Source organism: Rhinolophus ferrumequinum, chromosome 12, assembly GCF_004115265.2.
Source record: "Rhinolophus ferrumequinum isolate MPI-CBG mRhiFer1 chromosome 12, mRhiFer1_v1.p, whole genome shotgun sequence".
NCBI classification, from domain to species: domain Eukaryota; kingdom Metazoa; phylum Chordata; class Mammalia; order Chiroptera; family Rhinolophidae; genus Rhinolophus; species Rhinolophus ferrumequinum.
In genome coordinates, this window is record NC_046295.1 from 62,190,246 (window position 1) to 62,208,711 (window position 18,466).

Sequence of the window (18,466 nt, forward strand, 5' to 3'; positions counted from 1 at the left end):
ATCCATTACTGGCGGTGTACTTCACAACTGACCAGGACACATAGGTGTGTCTCTTAGCTGAGAACCAAGTGTGGGAAAACTACAGTCCACAAGCCAAACCTGCTGCCTATTTCTGTATGTGTGGCCTGCAAGCTAAGAATGGTTTTTACATTTTTAAACGATTTGATTTAATCTAAAAAAGAATATTTGTGACATGTAAAAATTGGATGAAATTCAAATTTCAGTGTCCATTAAGTTTTATTGGAACACAGCCATGCTCATCGGTTTACGAATTATTATCTACAACAGAGTTGAACAGCCGAAACAGACCACAAAGCCTCAAATATCTACCACCTGGCTCTTTACAGAAAAAAATGTGCTGAACCCTAGGCTAGAACTCAGAATGACACACAACCTTAGTAGCAATATCTCTTAAGCACAAAATCCTGTATATAGACAGTAAATTTAATTACAGAAATAGTAGTAAAAACCACCCGGGATGGAAATCCATCCCTGAGTTGTCCAAACTTTCTGATTTTCTTAATGACAAAAGCCAACTTAAGATAATCAAATATGGCTCCTGCATTTTACCTGAACTCATGTTGACCAATTCATCTTTGAAACTACAGAGGAGTAATGTAAAGGGCATTGGACTCCGCGTTAGAAGACCTGGATTTTAGGCAAGCCACTTTTAAAAATTAACCAAGACAAATACATTCTAGTCTTGTCCAATCTGTGTATTATTTAAAAGGAAAAAAAAACTACTAAAAGCATTAAAATGACTGGTAAAATAAAGAATCAAAATGTTTTTAAGAAGAGAAAAAAAGCTAATAGAAAGTAAAATGGATGCCTTTCCCCAAATATAACTACAAAAAGTCCCCCTTTACATTATAAATTACTAAAGAGGAAAAAAAAAAAAAGCACCTGGCTAATTTGAGTGTGGATAATGGGTTCCATTTAATAAAAGCCTTAGTGGATGTGCATGAAGGCATGAATGTGTAGGAAATCATATCTCCTTCCTAGACCTCAGCTGTGCCTTTATTAAATAAGTTTATTGGATTAAACAGTTTCTAAAGTCCTTGCAAGCTCTGGTAATTCATGCCAAATGACTAGCCTCAGTTTTTTCATCTGTAAAATCGGATTAATAATAGAATCAACTTCCTATGGTTGTTGTGAGGATTAAATGATTAATCCATGTAGAGTGCTTAGAACAGCACTAAATACATATAGCTAGCATTATTATTCTACTCAGGCATTTTACAAAAACACACTGGTAGGGTCTCTGCCGGGTTAAAAGCACTATGTTAGAAAATGGAATACAGAGATAAAATAGAAGGCGATTCTGTTATATTAGGTAAGAATGAAATGGAAGTCCACAGAGTTTTAACTTCAGAGGTTTAGCTATAAATTGATGATTCTCTGAGATGATGGTTAAATGCTGTTCTGCATCCTTGGTCTGTGAATTCTTATTTCTGAAGAATGATTATTGTTAAAAATGTCAACTATGTTTTGCAGGTAAAACAGCATTGTTACTAATGATCTTTCTATTTATGTTTCAAAAGACAAAATTCAGTATTTGCTAAAAGGATGGCTTATGGTTTGATCCCATGGAAGAACATAAAAATGTTGGCTAGTCTGACAATGTGTATGAAATTCAAGTGTTCTGAACCATACAAACTTGCCATAGAAGTACAGTTTGTTTATTAATTCATTCAACAAGTGTTTGCTGAGTACCTACTACGCAGTAGTGTCTGTTACAATGATGAGTTACAAGAAATGGTCCCTGCTAGGGAGTCAGCAGGGAGGACGAGCCAGCAATTATATTAAAATGTGACAGGGAGGCCCGTGTGGGGAAGCCCCGTGTGTTATGGGAGCATTTGGCAGGGACCTAAACCTACCTCGTCAAGGGGATTGGAGGAAGAAATACTTAAACTGTGACCTGAAAGCTGAGTAGCAGTTTAGCAAGCACAGGAAGTGGAGAGTGCTTGGGCACAGGGCACATGAGAGGTGAGAAAGCAGGTCTGAAGAACGGAGAGCAGTTCAGTCTTGCTAGGTCATAGCAAGCAAGGAGTGGTGACAGAAGATGATATTGGAGGTAATCAAAGTCGTTTGCATTTTACACTAATGGCAATGAGAAATCATTGAAAGTTCTAAGCACAAATATGCAAAACTGGTAATCAAAGCAGGAACAATTCGTGAAATAATTAGCTTGACTTGAAATGTAAGCAGAAGGAAAATCCATTAATTTATTCCTTCCCTGCCAGCTAGAGAGACTAGCTGAAGTCTCTTTATTTTTAACCTATTTATAGCTTATTATACACGAGAAGGAAATATAGAAATTATTTGCTCTTATTTACAAAGTGGGTGCCTGCATCCTCAGTATCTTCACTACTAAACAACCATGATAGCTTAGAAGGTGATGCACAGGCCATCCTCAGCCATGACCATCTGGAACCAGGGACTTGAGCCAGATGTCCTGAGTTTGAATCCCACCCAGTTCCATTGCTCACTTGGTGTCATTTAACCTCGCTCCATCTCTAACGAGGATTATTTCTCCAACGTCCCTCTGATGTATTTGGTGATCTGTGCAACATCACAGAATCTCCATGTTTTCCTTTCTTTTGTTCAGCTCCGGAAGAATCTGAACGCTCTCCCCACAGGAAGATTTTCACTTCTGACATGAATTCCAAAGATGGCATTAGAAATCACAGTCTCCAGTACTGTTTAACCAAAAAAGACCCACAATGTTGGAGCCAGCTTTCAAACAATGCCCCACCCCCATCCCCATGCAAGCCCGAGGACTCCAGAACTTTCCAGTGGAAACGCCTCAGCCGCATAACCATATCCATAGATTCTTTGCCTCTACATGGGCTGTTAACACAGCCATTTGGAACAAAGGAAACTTTGGGTTCCTTTGAAAAAAAGGCAATGCATTAAGCCAAAGCATTATTATAAATTATGCTGACTGCAAATCCAATTTACAAGTCTGAACAAGTCTGAACGGATAATCGAGGTGAATCCACTTTATGAGTCATTTCCCATTTTCTAATTTAAAAAATCTCATATTTAAAAAGTTTCTACTCCAAATATCCAAAAATGTTGATTTATTATCAAAATGCCTTACATTTTTATTAAGATGATTACTCTATTGTATAATCATACTCAGCATATGCCGACTCTGACAACAGAATTAGCTGTAACCACAGATGAGAACCTTAATTTATAAAGTACAGTGGTAGAAGAGTCCAAATTTTAATTGCTAAGACTGCCCGTATTTTTATCATTAATATAATTTTACATCTTCAGGAACACTCAGCTCTGTTTCTAACTTTTCCAACAGCAATAAAAAATGTTTTCTCATAGCTACTCGCTAGTTGAGAGGAAATTTCAAATAAATGTGAACCATTTTCATCTCATTGTAATCTCCCCCATTCTCCCCATCAGCTGTGTAATTATCCAAAAGCACTTAAGCTTCACGGAAATTTGAAAGTTCTCCTGCCTAAAAGGCTGACTGTGAACTAGGGCCATCCAGTGAATTTCTCCTTAGTAATACTCCAAGTAAGTCTCCTGAGTCATAGTTGGAAGAGTAAAGGTTGTTTAGAGACATGATTTCTATGTCTAGCTCTTTCTCTGCCTTGTTGTGTTATCCGACCAAATGGCCAAGGCTACATGGCATGTGGGTCACAAAAAGGCAGCCCTCCTGGGTCCCAAGTCCCATTCAGTCAGGTGGCAATAGTAATTTTCATCAAGCCAACTCAGAGATGTTGTGAAGCGCAAATAAGGAAACTTACTTGAAAGTGCTTAGAAAAGTTTTAAGTACTTTCCAAAAGTATGGGATCATTATTATACAATCCTCTTAAATTAGAAAAGAAGCTTACTTTTTCTTCCAAAAAGCTGAACTCATAGGTAGGAGTCTTTAAATAATAACAAACACTAAAATTATACTGCATATTCTTTAAAAATATATTTATGCTAAAGATTTTCTAATCTATTTAATCTGTTGGCTTTGCAGCTGTGATTAAGGGGTCCCCATCAACAAGTAGAAGGTCAGGGCAACAATGAGAAGCAAACAAAATGGAGAGGAGAAGGTCTGATAGGCAGCTGATGGCATAAAAATGTCTTCGTACTTGTAAATACTGACAACACGCTCTGAAGTTGGTGGTGAGTCTATATCATGTCGGGTGATAGAGCCTTTAAGAAAGAAATAAAAAGGAAGGGGGCAATCAAAAAAAGTATAGATTTAAAATGATACATACAAACAACAGAAAAACTAAGCAAAAGTCTTTAGTGCTGAATACGTAAGCCATGATTATAAAGATCTGGAAATCAAGTATTAATGCTATCAGAATTCTCTGTAATTGTGCATTTAATGAAAACTATAGAAATTAAATTTATCCAAAAAGACTGGTTCTCATGAATATGCACACCCCCTACCAAAACAATGTATTGGTCTCTCCATGGCACCCCAGGTTTAAGTCTGCTACTTAGTATTGAATGAATGCTTACTTTTAAGGTCTCTGATGAGTTTTACCTTATTAATATCAAATGCAAAACTGTATTTTGATTTCCAAGAGCAAGAGCTACTAAGTTTTTCCCTCAAATACGTATTTTATATGTGGATTGTTAACAACTCCTGACCACACTGCACTCTCTTACAGATGGCAGCCTTTCTTTCATTGTCTGTGGGACATAAGGAGTAGCCTGCCCAGGCCAAACCAGAGAAGGGTGTGTGTGTGTGTGTGTGTGTGTGTGTCTTTCTGGCACAGTTGGATGGAATGGTACAAAAAGTAGGAGGATTAAGATACGAAATAAATACTTGGACTGGAGATTTTTTTGACCTGCATAGAAGTGGAAAAAGGGAAAGGCTGTGTGTAAAGGAGATTAATAAACTGACATTGATTAGAAGTGCCTGACCTCGTAATCTACATGAATATCCTTGTGGTATAATCCATATAAATAATCCACATGGAAAAGTGGGTTAAGGAGACTAAGGCAGAAGAGTTCAGAGCAAAGGTATGCTTGGAAATAGAGCTCAGAGTGAGGGATGTTAAGGTCCTATCTGCTGGGGAAGCCATGACAAACTTGACGTGTCAATCCCCTGCTCCAGTGTTAATGCTAGCTTCTGTTAGCACAAATCAAACTCCTCAGGCTGGCACAAGATTTGTCCCTCAACAAATTCCACTCACCTTTCCTACCTAATCTCACTCATTGGTCACTGACATGAACTCCTAGGGTTAACCAAGTACCTCCAGTTCATGCCTTCCTCGAGGGAAATCTAATCCATACTCTCCTTCAAACCTTAGCTCAAAATTTATCCCCTCTGAGAGACTTTAAGAGAATGGATAGTTTTGATCAACAGAGAGGTGTTAGAAGGGCATTCAAGAAACTGGAAAAACAAAAGCCTGTCTATGGGATAGGAATGTGCCTGTTTTATTTGGAGAAGTGAGAAGAACAACAGAAGTCCTGAATGATCTTACCAGGCAAGGCAGGATTATATTTGGGAAGAGCCTGGAATGGTAGGCTATTATGCTGTATACATAAGAAGATGACCTTCTGAAGTACAGCACTTTCCAATTTGTAAAGCAATTTCAAACACCTTTTTTCATTTATCCCTTATAATAGTCCTATGAAGTCAGTATTATTATTATCCCTATTTTAGATAGAAAGAAATTGGAGTTCAGAATTTAGATAAAGGCTAGATACAACTACCAAGGGGCAAAACCAATGCACAAATCCAAAGTTTTATATGCCAAATCCCATTATTTTAAATGAGTTCATTTCTCTAGGCTGAGATATAATTTATTTCCCAGGGTACTGAAAATACTCAAAGATATAAATGCAAATCCACTATCGGTAATCTGGGAAATAAGTAAATTGGAAAGAGGTCACAAATCTGAAGGCATCTAAATGTTTTCCCAATTAGAAACAGGTGAAAAAAGAAAAAAAAGGTATGAAATCTCCAGACCAATCAATGGAAACAATTTGAAGGAAAAGAAAAACAGATTGGCAATAGATAGTTGATGAGCATAGAGTAAGGAAAGATGCAACTCCCCGGAGCCAGAATAGTTCTAATACAAGGACTGCAAACAACTCACTTCCATTCTTGGTCAGGCCATTAGGCTGATCAACCAGGGAGATTGCTGAAGACATGGTGTTTCATGATTTTAGCAGCCTCTAAATGGGCTCATGATATCCTTGTGTCTTTGTGGGGAAAATGATGAAGAGCCTTGCCATCCAAAGTGAGGTTATCAATGCACCAGCATCAGTGGGAAGCTTGTTAGAAATGAAGAGTCTCAGGCCCCAACCCAGAGCTCGTGAAACTGCACTTTAACAATACAGCCATGCAGTTTCTATACACGTTAAAATTTGAGGAGTAATGTGCTAAATTATAGGATAGTTTGATGGATTTATGACCACCAGAATAATCATAAAGTGAGCTACTAGTGAAACCATTGGTGTCAATCTCTTGAGAAGTCTCCAGAATGCTCAGTGTTTTTATGTATTTAGAGCATAGGAGCTAAGAGTACTCAGTGACTTTGGAGTCAGACAGACCTAGATTTGAATTTTTGCTTTTCCATTAACCAGTGGTACAGGCTTGAGCAAGTTCCTTAAACTCCCTAAAATGAGGATGATATACCTAACACCTCTCAAGGACAGGTCAGGAATAAATGGGAACATAGTGAGAATTAAATACATGTACCCCACATGTACCCTGCAAATGATGTTTCATTAAGCACTTAGCTCGTCAAATGTCATCTTGTACTGTTCTAGCTATGCATGTGTATAACTTGTCCATATGTCCATGTGTATAATAAGTCCATCATAATCTTCTGAAGGTAGGATCACATCTCCTTTTCCTTTTATATTATCCAAAGTGCTTATCACTCTCTTGCCCACTCAAAAATAAACACAAGCACAGCAGTGGCTGGTGTTTAATCTAAATGCTAAAATATAGGCTTACCCTGAATTGCTGGACCCCAAGCAAACAGATAGTACCAACTCAAATGTAGATCGACAATTGTTTCCTCTCTGGGAACGTTCACAGGGCGTTTAAATCTGCAGGTGACTCGATTGTTCTCAAAAACTCCTTCTTCATCTCTGGCAGGATTTCTCTGAATCTCCTTTGCCCACTGGCCTACATTATAGAAGTGCTGTATGCGGACCCTGCCATTGTCATCATGGACGCAGGCCATGACATCGTCACCACCCTAACATGAAAAATGATAAAGAAAAAAGTCAAAGGTATGTCTTTTGCAAACTTTTCTGCTAGAAAGAAATTTCACTTAGAAACATATATTCCATTACCTCTGTAATTTGAAATCTCACTCCCCAAAATTATTTTAAATGCTGTTAAAATGCTTTCACCAAGTGACGAAAGTTAACATCACAACAGCTGACATCAAGCTCCTCCTGATAGCTAGTATTCTTGCTGAAAATACATAAACTAACCTAATCATAAAGATATAATCAACAAATCCAAATTGAGGATCGTTCTACAAAAAATCTATCCTATACAATGGGGATATATGGGAAGGAACTGAATTGTCTGACTTCAGGGCAGGGGCTGGCGGGACAGCTTTCTCCCAGACAATGGCAGAAGCTATTGTTCCTTTGTTGAGCACTCTCCACATCCAGGGTGCAGATGCAGGTGGGCGCCATGTCTGAGTCTCCATCAACCTGGCTAACACCATTCGCCCCACCCTGGTGATTCCCTGAGACTCTGCCCCACTCAACTAGTGGGCCCACACAAACCACTTCCAGTGGCTTTTCCATACAAATGGCCTATCTTGGCTCATGCTGTGAACTTTCCTAAAATCTCCCAAAGGTTCACAAACCCCAAACAAGCAGCATCTGGCCTCAGCCTGCCCCATACTTCTTGCTAAGCAGCCTCAAGCGTAGCACTAGCAGCAGCTGGCCTCAATGCACAGCTTAACCTATCACAGGCACCAGAACGAGTGGCAACCGTCTGCAGATCACTTCTTAGCTCCAATCAAGTGGTCCTGGGCAGGGCACAGGCAGTGCCTGACCTTGGCCTGCAACAGAGCCCCTCCCAAGAGGTCCCAGAACCAACACATCCAGTGGCCAGCTTCAGACCACACCCAACACCACCCAATAACTTCCACAAACAACACATCCAAAGGGCAGACTAGGCAGCACCAGATCCCCGCTAAAGTGAATCCCACTCCATAGGGTCAGCCCCTACACAACAGCTCCTCTATTTCACAGCTTCCTCTACTTCCTCTACTATAGTCATAGCCAGTCTTCACAACCAATCAGCCTGAAGGTCAATCCCTCTCACTAACATGTAAACAGCAACAAAGGCTTAACTACAACAGGAGGGAACATACAATCCACACAAGGGGACACACCTGGAGCACCTGGCTCAGGTGACCAGGGAGACTGTACCACTGGGCCCCACAGGACACCTACTATATAAGGTCATTCTACTAAGACCAAGAGACAAAGCAGCTCTACCTAATACATAGAAATAAAAACAGGGAGGCAGCCAAAATGGGGAAACAAAGAAACATGTCACAAAAGAAAGAACAAAACCAAGCAACAGGAAAAGAACTAAAGAAAGTGGAGACAAGCAATCTACCAGATGCAGAGTTCAAAACACTAGTTATAAAGATACTCAATGATCTCAGGGAGAACTTTGACAAAAAGATAGGAAACATAAAAATTAAGAATGAAAACATTAAAAAGAACCATTCAGAAATGAATTCAATAACTGAAATAAAGACTACATTAGAGGAAATCAAGAACAGTACATTAGATGAAGCAGAGGACTGACTCAGTGATTTGGAACATAAGGTAGCAGAAAACACCCAATCAGAAAAGAGAAAGAATCCCAAAAAAATGAGGGCAGTTTAAGAGGCCTCTGGGACAACATCAAGCATACTAACATTCACTTCATGGAGGTACCAGAAGGAAAAGAGAGAGAACAAGGCATTAAAACCATGACGGAAAACTTCCCTAGCCTGGTGAAGAAAATGGACATACAAGCCCAGGAAGCACAGAGAGTTCCCAACAAGATAAACCTGAAGAGGCCAACACCAAGACACATCATATTAAAATGCCAAAGGTTAAAGACAAAGAGAGAATCTTAAAAGCAGCAAGAGAACAGCAGTTAGTTACCTACAAGGGAGCTCACATAAGACTGTCAGTTGATTTCTCTACAGAAACTTTGGAGGCCAGAAAGGGTTGGCATGAAATATTCAAAGTGATGAGAAGCAAGGACCTACAACCAAGACTATTCTATCCAGGAAAGATACCATTTAGAATCAGATAAAGAGCTTCCCAGACAAGAAAAAGGAGTTCATCACCATCAAACCAGTATTATAAGAAATGATAAAGGGACTTCTATAAGAAGAAGGAAAAAAAGATTAAAAATATGAATAATAAAATGGCAATAACTACATATCTATCAACAATTACTTTAAATATAAATGGATTAAATACTCCAAGCAAGCAATAGACATAGAGTGGCTGAATGGATAAGAAAACAAGACTCTTACATATGCTGCCTACAAGAGATTCACTTCAGACCAAAAGACACACACAGACTGAATGTGAAGGGATGGAAAAAGATATTTCAGGCAAATGGAAAAAAAAAACAAAAACCTGAGGTAGCAATATTTATACCAGACAAAATAGACTTTAAAACAAAGACTATAATAAGAGACAAAGAAGGATCCAGTAATCCCACTTCTGAAGAAACCCAAAGTACTACTTTGAAGGGACATGTGCATTCATGTTTGTTGCAGCATTATTTATACCAGCCAAAATATGGAGGCAACCTGGGTGTCCGTCAATGGATGAGTGGTATATATATACAATGGAATATTAATCAGCCATAAAAAAGAATGAAATCTTGCCATCTGTGACAACATGGATGGACCTAGAGGATATTGTGCTGAGTGGAGTAAGCCATACAGAGAAAGACAAATGCCATATGATTTCACTTGCATGTGGAATCTAAAGAATAAAATAAATGAGCAAACAAAATAGAAACAAACGCATAGAGAGAACATTTTGATGGTTTTCAGATGGGAGGAGTTTGGAGGGATGGATTGAAAAGGGGCAGGGATTAAGAAGTATAAACTGGTAGTTACATAACAGTCATAAACCTATAAAGTATAGCATAAGGAATATAGTCAATAATATTGTAATAATTACATACGGTTTCAGATGGGTACTAGATTTATTGGGGCGATCACTTTGTAAATTATATAAATGTCTAATCACTGTGCTGTACACTTGAAACTAATATATTGTATGTCAACTGTGATTGACAAATTAAAAATTATTTAAAAGAATTAAAAAGTAAAAAGAGAAAAAAGAAATCTGTCCTATTATCTTTAAAAAGGTCAATGTCATGAAAGACCAAAAATCAAACAAAAGGAAAGCTAAGTATTTCAAAATAAAGAAGACTAAAGATACATGACAACTAATGGTGTTCCTAGACAGAATCCTGGGTCATAAAATACAAATTTCCATAAAGAACAGGATTGGGACAACTGGCAACATTTGAAAATGTACAGTATATCGGATAACATTAATACCATCAGGTCAAACTTCCTGAATTTAATAAATAAATTAATACTATCAGTTAAACTTCCTGAATTTAATAAATAAATTGATTTAATCTCCAAAGTTTCCAGAAAATAATAAAACTAGTAATAAGTAGTAGCAGTAGAAGCAGTAGAGAGGTAAAGCATGTGTGGCAAAATGTTATCATTTATAAAAAATGTTCTCAAACTAGATTGAGGTGATTGTTGTACGCTGTGAATGTAATTGATGCCACCAAATTGTATACTTTAAAAAGGATAAAATGGTAGATTTTATGTCATACACATTTTACCACAATAAAAGTTATCATTTGGTGAATCTAGGTGAAGCATATATATTGTACTACCCTTGCTGTTTGCTTGTAGGTTTAAAATTTTTTCAAAACTAGTCAAAAAAGTTAAAAGTGTTAATCAATTATAACAAATGTACGGGGGAGGATATATGTTGGGGGTCAGAGGGCATGTGGAAATTGCCTGTACTCTCTATTCAATTTTGCTGTAATCCTGAAACTGCTCTAAAAAATAAAGTGTAATAAAAAACTAATAAGGCACCATTTCAAAAAAAAAACTTAAAGGCTATTAAAAGGGGTTCCATTTTGCTTTTCCTATGCATCAGGTTTTGAAAAAAAAATTAATCTGTGCTTCTTCTTGGAATAATAGAAGAAGAAAACGGAGATCTATATTTTAAAGGCCTTTAGATGGCAAAATATCAAACCTAAAATTTGAATGTTCCTCACAATTGCCCTCCTCTGAGCCCCTTAGTCTTAACAGCTGCACCAGGAATGCCAGTGAATTCCAAGACAGGACATGGTCAACTGCAATGCAAGCCAGCTTCTGGGTACGGCACACACCCACTGTTTCTCCTACTGACAGTAAAGTGGGAGATAAATTATGTAGATTCTTACTGCCTGGGCTGGGAATCGAGGGAGGCTCATTCTCCTAGTAGCCTCTCAAAGAACAAAGCCACTGGGGAGCTCTGCCTGCTTGGACTGCTCTTCCTACCACCTACCTACAACCCATGTCCAACTCATTAGCAAAGCCTGTCTGCTTGACCTTCAAAACATGTCCAAACTCTGAGCACTTCTCACCACCACCATTGCTGTAATCCGGGTCTGAGCTGCCTTCTTCTCACTGCCTGAGCCTCAAAACAGGCCAGGTGAAGAGAAGAAAAAGAGGAGTCCTCTAGAAAGAGCAGCAGCATGTACAAAGGTACAGGGGCCTAACAAAGTCTGGCTGTTTGGGAAACACCCTGGCACAGTGAAGGGGCAAACGATAGGGCTACAGAGGAAAGAGGATAGAATGCAGCAGAGGCACAGAGAGAAGCAGAGGTAAGAGATGGACAGCTGCCTGGGTTCCTGAAGGCCTGCGTGTTCCTGGTCATAGACCTTTCTGAGGTCCAGATGTGTTCTTGCCCACGGGTACTGTGGAAGACTGAATGGTAATGCTTCACTCCCATGTGGTAGTATCATATACCCACGCCATTTCAGGGCCTCTTAGTGAGGGAGTGTACATCCCTGCTCCTTCGTTCTGGGCTTGGCTGTGTGATTTACTTTGGGCAATGTAATGTTAGCAGATGTAATGTGAGCAGAGGTTTGAAATAAGCTTTGGGTGGCTCTTGCACCATGGATGGCCCTGCCTCTGCCATGAAAATAACATACCTTTGTAGGTGTTGGTTTCAGAATGATTAGGAAAAAACCTGAATCCAACCCATGGGCTAGAATCAAGCCCAGCAGAGCTCCAGCTAATCCCCACAATTTAAGCAAGAAATAAATGTTTACTGTCCTAAACCATGCAGTTTTGGAAGCTTTTCTTGCATCATTACTGTGGAAATAGCTGATGAATACAGGTACCAGAAAACACTATGTGTTCTCATAACCAACACTTTCTTCTCTGTTTAAGCTAGCTTGAATTTTTTTTTTTAATTTGCAACCAGAGAGTCATAAGTAATATAATCATTATATTACTTTGATGGATTTCTTTGCTTTGTTTTTGCAAAAGACAATCAAATGCCAGAAATTAACTTCTCTCATTTAAAAGGGTCATGGTAGCTTAGAGAAACATAACCATGCTCATTCTCTAAAATCTCAAGTTGCACAGCAAATGAAAGAGAAAACTCCGCTTCTATCAGGATGTGCATCTTACCATTTTCTTGTCTGAAGAGAATCCAACCGCTACCCAGCCATCTGTGTCTGCACTCAGCTCAAATTCCACGTCAGCCCCTATAATCCTGTAGCTAAGGAAATAGTCACAGGTCTCTGCATTACATCCCGGTTTGCCGTATCTATAGGAGATATCAAAACAGACATTATTGCTTCTTTATCTACTAATTCTAAATACAATAAGAGAGCATCTATGTACCAGGCAGGATGCTAAAATGGAATAAATTAGATCTTTGCTACCTGGGGGCTCAAAATCACAGTTTCAGTCAGTGACAAGGGACCTCAGAGATGACTTGCTCCCCTTTATCTACATGTAAACGGGGTCCAGAGATGGGAAGGGGTTTGCCTGAGGTTGCAGAGTGAGTCAGCAGCTGCCAACAGAACTCGAACCTGGGCCTCCAAACTCCCAGCCAGTGTTCTGCACACTATATTAGAGTCTCTGAAATATCAGTTATTACCGAATTATTTCTGAATCCCTTGTAGAGGAAAAAAATTCTCCAAGTTAATATTATAAATTATTTTTGGTAATTAAGTGTATATCAATCTGTTTTACTTTCAGATTTGCAATTAAACTAACATCGATTTATAAAATAAATATAAATTAAACTATAAAGCCAGGAACATGTAAACTCGTAGCATTTATGTGCTAAACGATGTGGTTTTACAGGAAGTAAAATTCTGCTTACACGCATGGGGTTTGCGTATAGTGTGCAGGGTGTTTTGATTTAGCATGCTCTCACTACCGTATTTCCCCGAAAATAAGACCTAGCCGGACCATCAGCTCTGATGTGTCTTTTGGAGCCAACATTAATATAAGACCCGGTAGTACATTATATATTATACTATACTATACTGTATTATATTATATTATACTGTACTATATTTAAGAACCGGTCTTATAGTAAAATAAGACCAGGTTTTATACTAATTTTTGCTCCAAAAGACACATTAGAGCTGATTGTTCAGCTAGGTCTTATTTTTGGGGAAACACGGTACTACTAAATGTGACTTCACGCTCCTCCACTTTCACCTGTCTGAACTGCTGCAAAGCCTTCATATGTACAATGCACCAAATGAATACCTCATCTGGCAGTCACTGAGCAGGAATGTATCATGTATTTATAAAATGCGTGTTTACTCTATTGGACTGCTTGGTGCTAACACAATTACAAATTCAGACCCTAACGCATGGAGCAATATAAGGTGGTTTCCCAGGTAATCAGATTGTAGACACATTAATTTTTTTAAAGGAATACCATTGAAAACACAAATTTAAATTTTCTTACAGAGAACTTGTGGATCCTTTAAGACCTGCCAAGCCCCCGTTAAAGGAACACCGTTTTACACCATTTTCAGAACGACAGAAAATTGTAGCAATGGGTGGGACAATCTAAACTCAGATGGAAGGCATCTGAAGAAACAAGATACAAAACTGCCAAGTATTGCTTGAGGAGGGAGGCAAGGACTATGCCACGGTGCTGGCAGATACTCTGAGCAGCCAGGAAGAGAGGTAAGTTCAAGACACCCTGGAATAGGAGTGAAAAAGCTGAAACGGGTTAAGAAAAGCTAACGGAGGAGTGAATGCGCCAGAAAACAGGTCACTCTGACGCTAGCAAATTCCTTCCCTTCTCAAAAATTCCTTCACGTCTCAAAAATATCCCTCAATCACCAGAATTATATATTGCTAGTATTACTGGATTTTTAAAAATTCCTTAGATGTCCTTATAACCCAAAGAAAACTTAAAACCCCTATAGTTCAGTTTACACCATTCCCCAAGACCTTGAGCACTGAAGAAGAAAAACAAAAAACAAAAAACAAAACAAAAAAACACCAGACCTTGAGTGCAGCAGCCAACAAAATCTTTACTCAAGGACAATTTGTTTCAGGAAATAAAGAATTCAAAGAGAAGGAGCCTTTTCCAACAAAGCAAGCTATCCGTGTGGGAGACCCGCTGTCTACACTGCTGTTTTCTAGCTCCAGCCCATCCTGGCTTGGTAGACTACTACTAATGATCAGTAAGGACTCACTATACTCGAGATAACAAGCTAAATACGATAATCACTGCTTCCTGACTAGTTACCATGTTTCCCCGAAAATAACACCTAGCCGGACCATCAGCTCTAATGCGTCTTTTGAAGCAAAAATTATATTAAAATAAGACCAGGTCTTATATAATATAATACCAGGTCTTATATCAATTTTTGCTCCAAAAGACGCATTAGAGCTGATGGTCTGGCTAGGTCTTATTTTCGGGGAAACAGGGAAGTATCATACAGATATCCCTAAGTCATGATTATTTGAAAAGGAATTAGGTACTAGACTTGTCTATCGCTGCCTGTGCCACCCACGCCCCTGCCGAATAAGCAGGGACAACTTATGAAGGGGTACAGACACCTGGTTAGAATGACCTGCATGCAATCTCAGTACTACTGTGAGAAGTAAACCAACATCTTAAAGTTATCCAACCCACAGATCTACCAACCTAAAGCATCCCTTGGTTTGTCCACAGTCATCCACTTTGATTTTGGCAAATGGATCCACAGGAGGAGCAGTAGGGAAAGGATAACCTAGGCAGTGAGAATAAATAACGGTTAGCAAGTTCAGTACAACTTTTCCAACGAGAATTTTTAAAAATATATTTACTATTTTTCTGTCACACACGTCTAGAAATGTTCAGGGCCTCAGAAAAGGGCTTTGTTTAAGCCTAATCACTCTCTCCGTGAGGGGACGGTGCAGGGCATACATCTTTTTTCTGAGTCTTACCTGTACCTGAGAAATGAGGCATTTCCCTCATTTTACAGGTAAGGAACCTGAGGCACTGAGGGTACATAATGTCATATAACCACTGACTCACCACTGCCCCCTGGGAGTTTAAAAATCACAGTTGTAGTAAAATATACATACTCTAAGAGAAAAAAAAATTAACAATAATACATTTATATATTTGAAAGTAGAGGTTTTCCATTTGTATACACAATCAAAGGATTTTTCCGTTACTGTGAACTTCCATTTTTCATTAAGCTATATATAACATTTTCATCTCTCACTAAATTCTTTAAACACATCATTTCTAACAGCTGTGTATCTTTCTTGTAACCTTACTTAACATCATAATGCATTTAACCGTACATTGAAGAGTAAGCCTGCATTATGCTTCCAGTTTAGAACAGAAATATTTTTCTCCAAGATTGTTTTGTCCATGCACACAGGAACCATCTGTGATTCATCTTGTATTCTCTGCCCTGCATTGTGTTTGGCACTGGACACTAAATAAATGATTGCCAAATGAATAAATAAAATCGCCCACAGGCATTAGGTACACAAATACAAATTTTAAAAAATTACTTGATTTTATTAACTTTTCTCATTGTTTTGAAGTTGTTTCTTTGTCATGTTTTTGAAATGAGATTTTGTTTATTCCGTTCTATTAATTATACTTTAAGAAAAAAAAGCCACGAGACCACACTTTCCTAGCACAGAGCTGTACATTTTGGAGTTCATTACTAGACCTTGATCACATATTAAAATGCAGCCTTATCTTTTCACCCTCTTTAAGTAACTGGACCAAATGCACACTTTTTCTAGTTTATGCTTATTTTATGCCAAGATCTATATCTATTTCAGTACTACAGACTGAATCCTGCTTTAGATGAGTTCTTTGTTTTTTCTCTTAATATTGATTTGAGCGACTGCTCAATGCTACAGAATATGTTTCACATCTTCATATATGTTCTTCCTCATATTTCTCACTTCAGTGCTGAGGCCATTTTTTTCTCAGAATATTTTTCCAGAAATGCAATGACTACTCACATGTTTACGACTCTGTAAGTGACTGACAATCTCTTGTAAGGCTGCTTGTGACTCAGGTTCCCCATCTTCCTCCATTTTTTCAAACATATTATCCTTACTACTTCCTAGTATCTAGAATAATGCATTGGCATACAGCAGATTTCCAGCTCAATAAATGCCATCATATTACTATTGGATTACTACTAAATTTTGTAAACTGGACTGAGAACTAATAATTATTGGGTAGGACTGTGTCTATAAGAAGAATGTGTTTCTAAGTCCCAAATAAGAGCAAGTTTTGGAACAAAGCTCACTTACAAATGTACCTAACTAGTTTTATTAGTGTTGGCAACAGGCCTTTTCTAGCACTAATTTCCTATTATCTTACACACTTCTAAAACTTGAAATGGGAATTTGTGTTCAGTCAAATGTGTTTGGGCATCCATTTAATAACACTATTTTTCTTTTGTTTTGTAAGCTGTTGAATAATAAAGAATTTGACTGGCTTTTGTTCCTGGTTCTTGGGAGAGACTAGATCCTTGGAATCTCCCACGTAACAAGACTATTATTATGAGCGCCTGGAATCACACCTGAGTTTCTGCTAGAGATGAGATGACTCAGGATGGAGGCTGGTCACTAGAAAGACCAACCATGTAATTAGCGGGTTGGGGCTTTGAGCTAGCCCCTTCCCCAGGGAGGTGTGGGAGGGGGCTGGAAATTGAATTCAATTCTGTAGCCAATGACTAAATCAACTGTGCCTATGTAATGGAACCCCAATAGAAACTCTGGAAACTGAAGCTCAGTGAAACTTCCTAGTTGGTGAACACACTGATACGTCAGGAGGGTGACATGCCCTGATTCCACTCTGCACTGGGAGCCCCCCAAACCTCGCCCTATATGTGTCTTCATTGGCTGTTCAAGAGTTGTATCCTTTATAACAAACCTGTGTTTGTAAGAATAGTACTTTCCTGAGTTCTCTGAGTTCTAGTGAATTATAGACTCTGAGGTGGGTGGTGAGTATTCCCAGATTTGTAGCCAGTTGGTCTGAAGTGAGTAGTCTTGCTGTGGACCATGCCGTCTAACTTGTGGGGTCTGTGCTAACTCTGGGTCATGAGTGCCAAAAATAAATTTCACTATACTAGCTGGGGTTGGCATAAGAATATATGCAGAGCAATATTACAATTGTCCCCTAGAATTAAATGATCTATTTGGCATAAAATACGTTTGAACCGCGTGCCAGCATTTAAGGTCCTGCCAGGTTGCAAAAAGCCTGTCATATTCCCAGCACATCACCCTAAAACGTTTGCATGATTACCTTGTAAGATAATTACCTAAGTGCCTTCAGCAGAACCTGCATCTGAAGTGTAGGTTCCAGACAAAATTTCTCACTATGCCAACAGTGCTGCCTTGCCATGCTGTCTACAGCTGCCCTGCACTGGCCGGTCCACCACGGCCATGCCCAACGTCTGGAAGCACCAAGCAGAGCAGACTAACGAGGATCTACCCTGACTTACCACCCACCGTCCATATATTTATTTTTATATATGTGTGTGTGTATATATATATAATATATATCTTGAAAAACATATAGTTTGTGTATGTTTTTAATCTCCACAAATGATCCTGTGCAGTGAACCTCATCCTGTGTCTTATTTTCATTTGGAAATCTATCCATGTATGTACGTGAGAGACCGGTTATTACTCCTGACTGAATAGTACTCCACGATGGGCATATAACATCTTCTATAATATCCTCCCAGGTTTAGAACTTAAAGTGCCTGCAATGTTTGCTTTCTCAAATAATGAAGTGATAAACATCCTTATACTACATGTTTCCTGAAGACATATGCAAGAGGTTTTTGTTTGAATAAACCCCAGAAAGCAACAGCTGGGTCACATCTTTAATTCCAAAAAGCTCACTGATATTAGTATTCAGAACAACGGCACCAGTTTACAGCCGCATCAGC

General features: G+C 38.7%; 1 protein-coding gene across 1 annotated transcript in view; it reads right to left on the reverse strand.

Annotated features, from left to right (window-relative positions):
* Positions 1–92: 92 nt before the first annotated feature.
* Positions 93–18,466, reverse strand: part of FRRS1L (ferric chelate reductase 1 like) — a 29,212-nt gene continuing 10,838 nt past the window's right edge. The window contains exons 2-5 of the mRNA XM_033123684.1: positions 15,193–15,277; positions 12,693–12,831; positions 6,941–7,187; positions 93–4,170 (exon numbers count right to left, since the gene is read on the reverse strand). Of these exons, the coding sequence (XP_032979575.1) occupies positions 3,998–4,170; positions 6,941–7,187; positions 12,693–12,831; positions 15,193–15,277 (644 nt within the window). The 3' untranslated portion in view covers positions 93–3,997. The remainder of the gene's footprint in view (positions 4,171–6,940; positions 7,188–12,692; positions 12,832–15,192; positions 15,278–18,466) is intronic.